Raw genomic sequence first — 12,975 nt, 5'->3', positions numbered from 1 at the left:
AGGATGGGGGGTGGGATCTGCTCTGGCCTGATGTATGCCCGGATGGTCACTGTGTCCTGGAATTCCCAAATCAATGGGATATCTCCCATTTCATAACAGACAAGTAGGTAGATTGTGAACAGCAGTTGATGAAGGGAGAAGGAACCTGGCAAAGCTGTGGCTGTCAGGGTCCCGGGAGCTCACTTGGGACTCATTTGAGGCCACCAACAGGCCCAAACACACTACTCTCTCTAGGGTGGCTGCAGCGGCACCAGCTGGCCTCGTCTGGGACCCGAAAGAAAGTGATCAGGGAGGAGGGTGACGCACCCTGCTGCCCAGTGCCACCCATCTGTTCACACTGGGCTTCAGGGATTCCCAATGCCTTCCACAATTTTGAAACAATTAGATATTTAGCAATCCTCTAGGAAGGTGGCCAAGCCTGGTCCTATGATGCAAACTATTTCTGATACTGTGAGCAAATTTTCCAAGAGAAAAAGAACTAGTTATAGAAGTTACTGCATCATCATATTACCTCAACAGTCTTTTCAAACATATTCAGCTAAAACTGAATAAATGATCTCACAACTTCCAACTGAAATGGCTTCTTAGACTAACTTTAAGCAAAATGAAAATGAAATACTAAAATGAAATACTAGTGCATTACAAACACAGCTTTTATTTTTTTTAAGTAGAAAGACTATCAGTAGATACTAGCTTTTCAGTTTTTAATAAATACGCTAAGAAAGTGTGTGCATTCTGTAAATATATAGCTTTTGCTTTTTGTGTGTCTTTTGTTTTCCAGTAGTTTTTCCTGTACTATATAGTAATGACTATCTGTTACACTGAATAGATAAGCTGTGTGTTTTATGCAAGACTGATTATTTCATTCCACATTCATTTAGATTAGACAGATAAATCTGAACATCAAACTATGGATTCATAATGTAAACTTTCAGAAATGCTGTTTGTTATATCTGATGTAATAAATACAGAATTATTTCACACTATTTTAAAAACAATAGACACCATTGTCTTCCAGCCCCCATCAGGGGAGAGAGAGCCTAAGGCTGTGAGTCTGTTGGAGCAGTGCTATGATTTGCTTTTTCTCCAGAGACGGAATGCTTCAGAAACTGTCCGGTAGCACCAATGTATAATCTTGACCTCATGGGCCATTTCTGAAAAAGAACAAACAAGTCCAAAAGTTAGTATCTATGACAGACATAACATAATCAATAATAATAATAATAATAATAATAGTAATTCCAAATACTTCAATGCAAATGCAATATTATGTAGCCAGTAACAATTGTATTAATAATTATGAAGTCTAAGGGACAACATGAAAAAATATTTATTAATGCTAACAATAAAAGTAAGAATATACCCAGACTTTGGTTATGACTATATAAAATAATGTGTACATGTGGACAAGAAATCATGGAGAATATAGTTAAGTATATGAAAATATATCTATCCACAATGTTTTAATTTCAAACTAAAACCTGAAACAAAAGCCTTAAAGCAAGATCCCTGGCTTGAAAGATATTTTTAAAAGTTATATATGGTAAGTATGATGTGTCTACACTTGTCAAAGAATTACAATGAAAAGTGACTAATTCAACTATCTAAACATTTTATCTAGCTAAAAGCAATATCGAGAAGATGCAAATGTTAGAATATTTGGTGTTGAATTGACAGAACACCCAGATTAAATGTCTGGATGTACTTGCATCACACAGCTCTAACTTTTCAGTAATCACCACATTTGTATTCTGATTGTGACTTTTCTAAATTCACCTTTCAAGTGAACAGCCTCTCATACAATAGCATTTATTGCCAAATAGCCATAGCGATGAAAAACAATTACATAAGTACCCCTTTCAGAATGGACTTCTCTTTTTTTTGGAGGGGGGTGTCATATAATCAGTTTAGTTCTAAGGTCCCTGGAATACTAAGGATTACAATACCTTTAGTTACCCAAGTATAATATGAGAATATTTCTATTTGGATTAGGTAAATGAAAGATAGAGTTAATATTTAAGCATTCTGGTAGTGTCTGTAAAATACTATGTTACAGGTGGTTTTAATTACGTATATAAAATCTTTTTCCTTTGAACCTCAACAGCATATGATTATAGCTCTCTTTTGGCACACACAACGTTCTCCCTTATATGTATTCCTTTCTATTACATGTTCATTTAGGGGAGGGAGTGAGTCTTACCCTTCACTGTGTTCGCTCTGTTAACACTGTGCTTTGCGCATAGTAGGCACTTAGTTAATGATTTTAAAACAGACTAGTCATTTGTTCAACCATCATCAATTTCACGAAGGGGTAATCTTTGGCCTTGTTTCATTATTCCTAGAGTTGTCTTTTAACATCAAACTGATCCAGAGGACAAATGAGATTGAATTGTTCTTAAAAGAGTTATAGAGTACAAAAATAGTTGGTACATGCATCAAGTGCAAAAATAAAACTCTTGTTAAGCTTATTGTTACATGAAAATTATGGTTCTAACATTACTCATTCAAAAAAGCAAATACTAAGATAGAAAACAACCTGATTTCTTCATCTGAATTATATCTTCCACAAAGACACTTTAACAGATGCTTTTTGTCTTAAAGTGTACTTAATGATTTTTTAAAAAAGTTTCTTAGAGAATATGGGAAATATGTTTAAAAAATCTAATATTAATGATATAATTCAATAGCAATCTAAGGCACACTGTAATACAAAACCCCTTAATGAATGACTTTTCAGCTGAAATTGTTATATAATACATGAATGTGGTCTATCATAATTACAAATAAATGATATTTTACATTTTTATATTTAATATTTGAAATAGTTTGAAACTATCATTTTGATTATATTTTGCAAAGTAAATTTTGTTAAACCTCTCCACAAAAGTTTAAGTTCAGTTAATATTAGAGAGTGTAATTTACCACATTTCATAACGATTATTCAATAATTTACTGAACACTGAATACTAAGGCTAAGTCCTAATTTGTGTGTGTGTGTGTGTGTGTGTGTGTGAGAGAGAGAGAGAGAGAGAGAGAGAGAGAGAGAGCGCTTCTGAACGGTGGAACCAAAATTTAAAAATTTAGGCTTAGAAAATATAGGGAAGATGATGCATTTTGGACAAAAAACCAGATCAATGTAGGACTTCAAACAATCAAGTCTAGAAGAAAAAGAATGCAGACTCTAAATACTGCAATATAGATAATAATTCATAATCATACATACCATATTAAATGAAACCTATTTACCTATTTACAGTCTACCTATATGTAGAAAAATTACAGAAAACGGATATTCTTATCTAATTCTGTCCGTTACATAATTTGAATATAGTATTTAATCAGCTTAGCATATATGCCAAAGTACTTATAAAACTTACATAAACAGATTATAGTTTTTCTAATACTCTTGGTGGCTGTCTAGCCCATGATAGTTAACGTTTTATTAAAACGGACTGAAAATGTACTGTGAGAATGCAGAACAGTCTCATTTTGTTCTCACCGGATTTACAAAAAATTTTCAACATTGGTTTCCTAGGGACAGATTACTTAGGGACAGATAATTCCATTACCCCATTTTTCAGGAATACTTAATTCCTGAAACTTTTCAAACATCTGATAAAAACCACAATGGAAGTGTAATTATGTAAATTCAAAACACTTAAAAAACTCAAAGGCTCATAAATGTAACTCTGATACTAAAAATTACCCAGCACCTCACCAGGCATCCCCAAGAAACCTCTCACCCGAGAAGGGCATCCTATAGGTTGCATCCTCTAAGGTGCGTGAGACATCCCTACCCCAAAACCCGGGTTTAAACCCACTGCCTTCGAATGGTTAAGGAGTAGCCTTCTGTACACCTCTCAGACCACGGTCGCTCCGCCGGTCTGTTCCCCACCCCCTCACCCCGAGAGAAGGGTGAGGAGAGCCCGGTGGCATCTACCCAGGCTCTGATATTAAGGACAAGCTGCCCTGTTGCTCGCCCCAGCCCCGCAGTGCGCCCTGCCCGCTTACTTTCACAGGGTGCAGGTAGCCGTCGCCGCGCAGGGCGCCCAGCCCGGGGTCCGTCGGCGCCTCGGCGTCGTCCTGCAGGCTTCGGGTGAGATGCGCGATGTAGGTGGTGGCCAGCAGCAGCACGTCCAGCTTGGACAGCTTGGTGTCGGGTGGCACGGACGGCAGCGTGCGCTGCAGCTCCAGGAAGGCGTGCCGCAGAGTCTGCACTCGGCTGCGCTCCCGCGCCGCGTTCGCTGCCGCCGGCCGCCCTCCCCCGGAGCGCGCCCCGCCGCCCGGGCCCGCCGGCCCTGGCCCGGTCCTCCCCGGGCTCGAGTCGCGGGTGGCGGAGGCCGGGGGCGCGGGTTCGCTGCTGGCGATCAGGGGGCTGCAAGCCGGGCCGCAGCGGTCCATCACGACTTCCCGCGCCGCGCGCCCTGCAAAGGACCGAAAGCGCGGTGAGGCCGGGGCGCCGGTCGGGCTTAGCCCGGGAGTGCAGCCCTTTCGCGGCTCCTGCGCGCGTGCCTGGCCTCCCGACGTGGCTCCGGGTGTTCTCCGAGAGGGGGTCGCTTTGATTGGGGCGTGTTTGCCTCCCCACATCTGGGGAGACTTTGGGGTCTGAGAGTTCCTGGGCTCCTTAGAAGGCTGACGGCGTGGTACCGGCTTCACTTTTCACGGACAAATTAAACGAAAGGGCTACTCTACTGGGGAAGCGAGATCTCGGAAGCACAGCTCGGGTTCAGAACTTGCTCCAGATTCTGGAGTGTTATCCCGCAACCTCGCAAGAAAGATGGTGCGGGTAATTTTCGCGCAGTGCTGGGGCTACGGCCGCCGCTCTCGCACCATTCGCTCCCGCGGCCCGGGACCCCGGGGGCGACGGCTGGAGCCCAGGCTAATTTCTGCCAGAGGAGTGGGGGGACCCCTGGCCTCACCTCGGACTAAAGTACCGGCTACCCTCCAGGTGCGAGGACCGCGCGGCGCGGCGGGGATCGCACCGGGGCCCTTACCTTTCCGGGAGCGGCCGTGCGGGGCTCTGCTCCGCTGCGCGAGCGGGCAAGGAAAGTCGAGCCGTGTCTGCGTGGCCAGGGCCGCGCCGGTCACTCCATCCTCGTCCAGCCGAAACAGACGGCGGCTTCCAGCACTGCTGGACGCGCCTCTTATGAGGGCGCCCCCGGGGCCAAGCGTGCGTGTTGGGCCACGACAGCAAGGCCGCGGAGATCCGCGCTCACCTGAGCGCGATTCCCGGGACAGCCTCCTCTCGGAGCCGCCCCCTCTGCCGCGGGCGAGTCATTAATCAAACCGTCCAGCGGGGCGGGGCCAGAGGGGGCGGGACGTCCTGCTGTCCCCGCCCCCCACGTCCAAGCTCTCCCGAGGCGGGACTCCCAGCGCACCACGTTCCGCACCTGCGAGGTCGGCGGCGCGTGGTGCGGGACCCCGGGTCCGGGTACTAGGACCCCGGCGCGGCTTCGCGAGTCACCGGTCTGAGCCGGGCGCCTTCCAGGCAGGCACCGAGTTGAGGCGGGACGCTGTCGTTTTGTGGAGCGTGACTTTTAGTTTTCGGTGAGGCAATGTGGAGTGTGCCGCGTCGCTGCGCTAGCCTTTTATGTCACCGCAAGGTAAATGGTTCACGTCGGCCTAATTACTTGAAGCAGTAGTCCCTCCACCTGGGTGCTCTGTGACCCGCTGAGGAGCCCCTCAGAGACAACCCACTTCCCTCGAATGCTCCCACGTCGGTGGTACTAAGTTTAGGAAGTTCTCCAACCAGCGTAAATGGCCCTGGGATTTCGATCGCTTCTTCCGAGGGGCGCGCATCCTGGCCGGCCGCCTCCGTTGTCCCCGCGGGGCCTCCGCTTTGTGTCGTTATTTGGACTTAAAATTCGTCCAGGCCCGTCCTCCTGCGAGGAACTCACGGAGGTGTCTTGCACTTGGGGACCCGCGGGAAGCGTGGCTGGCAGCGGTGCGCTGAGGGTCTCTAGCCAGGGCTCTTTTCGGACGGCGGCGCTGCGCCATGAGGGGGTTCAGAGCCCGCCCGGGGAGCGCTGGGCCCGCGGCGCCCCCAGCCCTCCGTGGCTTCCGCGTGTCTTGGACCCCTCGCCTTCAAAGGCGAAGTCTGAGGGGACGCACAAGATTTTCTAGCAACTAATTAGTATATCCTTGAAACGCTGGCTACAGTTCGAAGAGCAGGACTTCTCAAAATGTTTGGGGTCAAGACTGTCAGATTTACATTATCATTCACGAACCTGCTCTTGTGTGGGGGACATCATTTCATACTTTACAACAGATTTTAAAATTGGAACGACCAAGTAGTACATAGTAATGGTGGCATTTGTATTTGAATATGCCGTTTCACAGTTTTGTATATTAGAGTGAATCAGAATCTTCGCAGGCTTTCATGTCAATTTCTATCCAATCACTTTAATTAGATTTACACTTTAGAAAGAAGCACACCAAAACACTATTGCTTCAAGAAAAGATTACTTTGTTTCGATGCATGAGAAAGCACATCTTCATTTCCCCAGTAAATTACATGTAGTGAGGATTAAAGCAATTGGAAAGCAATGTTTCAGATTCCATAAAGAAGCAAATCAAACAAGAACTTAAAGGTTTTTCTCATATAAAGAGGTACCATAAAGCTACAAATCACAAAAGATGATGTCGCCTCGTTCTATAAAGATTAAAAAAAAATCAGATGTTTCACATCACTTAAGGCTGAATTGACTCGTTTTACAAATGTTCTTTTACTTTTCGGTTATGGAGAAGGTGAGGTGTGAGTACTTCGTTTTTTTGTCACTAAGCTGTCAGATTCCTTCAAAGAGATTCCTGTACTAATAGAGAAAAGAAAACACACAGCGTTAAATTATTTAAAGAATGCAAGTTATCCAAAACAGGTAGCAAGCAGTATCTAGGACACAATAACCAGGCTAATGATTAGTCACCAAACTGTGTGAATCTTCTCAAACTTTAATGGGAGCAGAAACATAAAGATTCCTCCCTCTGGGACAGGGAAGAATAGGAAAATCTATGAGTTGGGAGAGGTGTGGAAATAGGAATATTGGAAGGAAAGTGGGCCAGGACTAGGGTGAGGCAAATTAGGTGTGTAGAGAGCCTTAAATTTTGCATCTTTGACATCTCACACCCTCACCTTAGCCTCGCCTGCTAGAATCTGCTGTTACTACCAGAGGTGGGGGCACAGCTGGGGCTCTTCACTGCTAGTAACAGTGGCTGGCTGGTGACCAGCTGTGTTTCCCAACAGGTCAGGAAAAAAGGACTGATGTAACAAGTCCAACCACTGCGAACTTGTGCTATCTGTTGCCTCTCCAAGCAGCCTGACTGAATTCTCTAATGATTCTAGATTAGTCTGAATTCCTGCAAGAAGCCAGCATGTGCTGGCTTCAAAATAGATGAAAATCTTCAAATTTTCAACATTACATAAATTAATGACGGATAACCTTATTTAACTCTTTATATGTGCTAAGTGCTTTACAAGTACTTTATCTTCCAGTTAGTCTTTACAAAAAAATTTTACATTTTATAGTTGAGAAAATGAAGCTCAGAGGGATTGAGTAACTTGTCCGAGGGTCACACAGTAAGAGGCAGACGGGTTGTAAGCCAGGCAGATTGACCCTAACGCTTGTGCTTTTTACCATACTACTATATTTAATATTTGTAGAGTTCTTTATTATCTGCAAAACATTTTTTTATGTCTATTATCTCAACAAAGGGCATACTTTATATACTTTAACTTGATTCCTATTAACAGTGCAAATACTATTTCTATAGTATATCATTCTTTGGAGTTCTTGTCTAGTCTTTCAGAAAGTACATGGCTTTAGAGTGCTATAAATTTTATTTCAGAGTGTGGTGTAGGTCTTAAAATTATACTTGTCTTTTTTCTAAGTAGGTCAAATAATTTGTCATCTGAACGCTATAATGTAAATTGATCACACATACAGTGAAGAAAATATAGTGCTTTGAAATATATATATCTCATACATACGTTTTATATAATTGGTGCTTTTTTTCACCCTGCAACTATTTCACTCATTGTTTAAAATATAATTTACATAGTTAAATTCACTCTTTTGAGACTATTGTTCACCAAGATTTGATAAACATATACAGTCATGTAACCACTACCACAATAAAGATAAGCAACATTTCATCACCCCCATTCCCAATTCCTTTGTGCTGACCCTTTGCAATCACCCCCTAAGACTTTGGCAACTACTGATCTGTTTTCTGTCTCTGTAGTTTTGCCTTTGCCAGAACATCATAGATTCATACAATATTGAGCCTTTTAAGTCTGGCTTCTATCACTTGAATAATGCTTTTGAGGTCTATCCATGTCGTTTCGTGTATCACTAGTTCATTCCTTTTTAATGCTGAGTAATATTCCATTGTATGGACATACTGCATACAGTTCATCCATTCCCCAGTCCAGAGACCTTTGGGTTGTTTCCATTTTTTGGTGATTATGAATAAGCCACTATAAACATTTGGGTACAGATTTTTGGTTTGGGTATAGGTTCATTTCACTTTGGAAAATACTAAGGAAAGGAACTCTAGATGTGGTAAGTCTATGTTTAACTTTATAAGAAGAGGTCAAACTATTTTCCAAAGTAGCTGTACTACTAGGTTCAAAAGTAATTGCGGTTTTTGCAATTATTTTTAACCTTTTAAACCGCAGTTACTTTTGTACCAACCTAACATTTTTGAACTCCCACCAGTCGTGCCTGGGAGTTGCTCCATATCTTTGTTAGTATTACAGGATTTTTTCTTATCTATTTTAATAGATATTTTTAAAGCAAAAAATGATCCAATATTCTAAAATCAGATAATTTCACAATCTGGATATCTTGCTTGCCAGCTAGTGTGATTTCTCAAGCTCAGCACATCTGCCTGACTGCATTGTTTGGGAGCCCAGTAGCTGTACCTGCCTTTAGTTGGACATGTGCTCTCCAATTCCCCCAATCATATTCTCACCTGCTTCCCTCACTTCCTTTACCTGTCTGTACCTGAGGACATTTTTGAGACCTCCTTGCGGAGCAGTTGAGAACTCGGCTTTTGGAGTCAGTGACCTGGATTCAAATCCCAGCTGTGCCTCACGGCAGTCGTGTGACTACGGGTCCCTATGGGCCATCTCCACTGCTCATTTCCCATCTATAAAATAAGGCTGGTAGGATTCTCATCTCAAAAGGTTCTACTGTTTTTTTGTTTTGTTTTGTTTTAATTTGTTTGAGTAATGAAGATTCAGCTTTCAAAATAGACATTTTGGAATGGAAAATAACTAATATAATTCCTATAAATTAGATGTTACATAATAACTCTTGTTCCCAGAGTAAGCCATTGACAGAGTTGAGACTAGAAGTCACAAAAGCTACCTTAGACTGTTTTAAAAACTTTGTTGCTTACACAATTGCTTTTTTTTCAGGGAGGGAGGGGGTCCTAATTTCAAAAGAGTTCTTTGAGAACTGCATTTCAAAATCTTAACATTATACCTACATTATTGATACATAAGTTTATTTTGCCTATAAAATTAATCAGACTGAGGTTAGGTTCAACACAACAAAATTAAAGGCATTTAGAGCTTTGCGAATAAGATTATATAAGATCATCCTAGAGTTTTGTGACTAAAAAATATTTTCTAAGTTTTAAAAGTTCTTCTTGAAGCACATAGGAGATCTGTTGTTGCAACTGTTCAAACACAGCCTTAACAGTGGTGAAAGCAAGTTATTTTTACTGGTTGTCAAGTTCACTTTTTAACTCAAAGAAATCAATGCTTCCATATTCTAACTGAAGACAGTAGGAATTTTATAAACAGCTAAATAACATACATGAACATTTCCTATGAATTATGGGTCCCAGAGATTCACATTCCTTAAAGTTATCTGAAACTAAGGCCATTCTAACCCAGCTAGAAGGTTATTATTTTTGCATTAACAAAAGAGATGAATTGACTCGATTGACATTCCTTGGGCTTGAAAGATAGTGAAATAACCAAACAACAATTTGGTTTTTTCATTGTACAGTGCTGTACAGTATTTTCAGTGGATCTTATTTACAATATATAAATGCATTTAATGTCTATTTTAAAATTACTAAGGCTCAAGCACCTCCTAGCATGTTTGAAAAGAGAGGAAACATCTGTCAGAAGTATTTACTGTGACAAACACAGAAAGAGGCAATAATGTGTACATTTTTTGTTTAATACCATATATTACTTTTAATTGAACAGTGAATGCATTTGTTCAGCATCAGCCTTTAAATAAAAAATAGTTTTGAACTAATCTTTAATTAAAGTGTACATTGATAGTATCAAGTTCAGTTTGAGGGTCAAAAACAACGTCAACGAGTCTGCCTTTTTCCTCCCTGTAGGGAATGAAGGCTTGTGTAAATATACACGAGCACAGACTGCACGCATTTATACAGGAGGCAGAAAACATTTCCCTGTCATTGGACAGATGTTGCTTCATTGTGTTCCACCAGGATACAGGCACAGCTCCCAGTGTGTGGAGCCTGAAAGAGAGGGGGGCACATACTGGGAGCATGGGGGAGAAGCACTCGAAGCGCCTTTCCACCGCTGAGCAGGCTCCCCACCTTGAGTATTAAACGTAGACTGGGGGCCACGCGTTGGCTGAGGCCGGCTAGTTCTCCCCCTTAAAGTAATTAACAGAAGTTGTTGCTTCACTCAACTTTTTAGAAACTGAAAAACATCTCTTCTTTGTGTTTGGGCTGGGTATTTTGTTAACGCTTTACTGACCTTCTAGCTTTATTCTCAGTATCTCTCAGCTTTGCACTAAATGAGGAACATGTTAGCAACAGGCATCTACTCAACATCTGTATCAAGAGCTTAATGAGTGGCCGGCCAGGTGGCTCAGGTGGTTGGAGCTCCATGCTCCTAACTCCGAAAGGCTGCGGGTTCGATTCCCACATGGGCCAGTGGGCTCTCAACCACAAGGTTGCCAGTTCAATTCCTCGAGTCCCGCAAGGGATGGTGGGCTGCGCCCCCTGCAACTAGCAACGGCAACTGGGCCTGGAGCTGAGCTGCGCTCGACACAACTAAGACTGAAAGGACAACAACTTGAAGCTAAACGGCACCCTCCACAACTAAGACTGAAAGGACAACAACTTGACTTGGAAAAAGTCCTGGAAGTACACACTGTTCCCCAATAAAGTCCTGTTCCCCTTCCCCAATAAAATCTTTAAAAAAAAAAAAGAACTTAATGAAATCCCACCGTACATTGGGTCACCTTTTATTAAAGATAGGTTAGCACGGATATTCCCATTTAATAAGACGAGTCTTTCGTGATAACAAAATGCTATTTTGGCATGCCCTCAGTAAAAATGGTACCTAAGGAAATAAAATACTTAAAATGAAATATTTATGTAATTATTTTTTTTCCCACATTATAAAACTGAAGACTCGGGATTGAACATAATCAACTTTTCTGACCGTGGTGGAAGCAGGACATTCTTTGCGTTCTTTTCACAGGAACCCCTCTGTTCTGCTGGCTTCTTTTAGGGTAGCCTGTCTTTGCAGTACAGAGCAGTTAAAAATGCATTTAGCTCTGTATGGATACAGTGATTTATTGGCTGTTTCATCAGTGTAGTCCCAGGGATTAGAGCTTTGCTTGGGGCTAGAGAATACTGTGTTTCCCCGAAAATAAGACCTAGCCAGACAATCAGTCCTAATGCATCTTTTGGAGCAAAAATTAATATAAGACCCGGTCTTATTTTACTATAATGTAAGACTGGGTATTATCTAATACACTATAATATAAGACCGGGTCTTATTTTACTATAAGACCTGGTATAGAATTTACCAACATCGTTTTCTGACGCCATGTCCATTTTTATTGTTTTCTTTTCCACCTCGATGATATACCAGCGAGACCTTTAAAAATGCTTGGCAAAAAACAAAGCTCATGAACACTGTGGCGGAATTGACACCAGTTGTATAAATCCTTAAGAAACTGCTGGGGTGCTACAAACACACCGGCTAAGGTTTTGATGGTAGTTACAATGAACATACTACGGAAGCAGTAAAGGAAATTTTCACACAGCTTCCAGGCTTTTTGTTGTTGTTGTTTGTTTGTTTGTTTTTGTTAATGGAGAGGAGACAAGACCCAAACTAGGTCCCCTTCCATACCTGTTCTCCTCTCCCCAAGTGAAGCATTTTCTGACCCCCAGGACTCTCTCCCCCTTAAGCCTCCGTCCTGACAAACCTAAGCCAGTCTTCAGAGAATGGGGGTAGGACAGTGCGACCTGTAGTTCATGGCTCTTCTTTGGGTGGCTCTATTAAGGAATGCTAAGTCACCATCGCCTGAGTACACCCTGCAAAGAGGGTCTCATGACAAACCCACCTGACCTTCAGCAGACAGTTCTGGAAAAAGGAAATCTCTTCCAAAGCATGTCCACTGACTATTTCTCATTGAAATATGCGGTTGCCCTTCATTGTATTGAAATAACTACTCTTGGAAAGATCAACAGAGCAATCATTTTTCGCTTATCAATGAAAAAAAAGTTGAATGAATAATTTATAGGCTGTATTAGGATCTGGTTTATAATGCCCATAGTGTTTATCACACTATATATTAATTATATCACATTTGACTCTCTGACCAACTTGTAGGAAGATCTTTGAGATCAGGACTATCTCATTTGAGTTTTTATATTCAGTACTGCTCAGCATATAGCAGATGCCCATTAGATTTATGAATAAATGAAGTTATTTTCTGTTATGACTTCTCTTTACATTGAAGCAATATCATCTTTAAAAACCCCAAAAGTAACTTTCTTCTCCTCAGGAGACTTATAGCTGATTCGCCTGGAGCTAAATTATGTACATACTCAAGTTGAGAGCAGTGATTCTTGAAGTATCTGTTGGACCATAAACCCCTTTGAGAGTTTAATGAACTTCTAATGTCTCCTTCAGCGACACCAGATTAAGAGCCTTTGGTATGCTGCTGTGGTGAAAGGAGCCCACAT

General features: G+C 42.1%; 2 protein-coding genes across 2 annotated transcripts in view; both read right to left on the bottom strand.

Annotated features, from left to right (window-relative positions):
- Nucleotides 1–844: 844 nt before the first annotated feature.
- Nucleotides 845–5,099, bottom strand: TCF24 (transcription factor 24). The gene is made up of 3 exons (XM_033125675.1): nucleotides 4,995–5,099; nucleotides 4,012–4,424; nucleotides 845–1,154 (listed from the first exon to the last, which is right to left on the bottom strand). Exons 2-3 carry the CDS (start codon nucleotides 4,399–4,401, stop codon nucleotides 1,041–1,043), a joined length of 504 nt encoding a protein of 167 aa, XP_032981566.1. The 5' UTR covers nucleotides 4,402–4,424; nucleotides 4,995–5,099; the 3' UTR covers nucleotides 845–1,040.
- Nucleotides 5,100–6,488: 1,389 nt separating this feature from the next.
- Nucleotides 6,489–12,975, bottom strand: part of PPP1R42 (protein phosphatase 1 regulatory subunit 42) — a 42,187-nt gene continuing 35,700 nt past the window's right edge. The window contains exon 10 of the mRNA XM_033126517.1: nucleotides 6,489–6,812. Within this exon, the coding sequence (XP_032982408.1) occupies nucleotides 6,737–6,812 (76 nt within the window). The 3' untranslated portion in view covers nucleotides 6,489–6,736. The remainder of the gene's footprint in view (nucleotides 6,813–12,975) is intronic.

The sequence above is a fragment of the Rhinolophus ferrumequinum genome, chromosome 14, assembly GCF_004115265.2.
Source record: "Rhinolophus ferrumequinum isolate MPI-CBG mRhiFer1 chromosome 14, mRhiFer1_v1.p, whole genome shotgun sequence".
Lineage (NCBI taxonomy): Eukaryota > Metazoa > Chordata > Mammalia > Chiroptera > Rhinolophidae > Rhinolophus > Rhinolophus ferrumequinum.
This window is presented reverse-complemented; position numbering and strand designations above follow the sequence as displayed.

Coding starts and splice junctions, on each gene's coding strand:
- TCF24 (XM_033125675.1), bottom strand. CDS start 4,401: ATGGACCGCTGCGGCCCGGCTTGCAGCCCCCTGATCGCCAGCAGCGAA. Junction 1,155..4,011: donor GCTACCTGCACCCTGTGAAA/GTAAGCGGGCAG, acceptor GTTCTTTTTCAG/AAATGGCCCATGAGGTCAAG.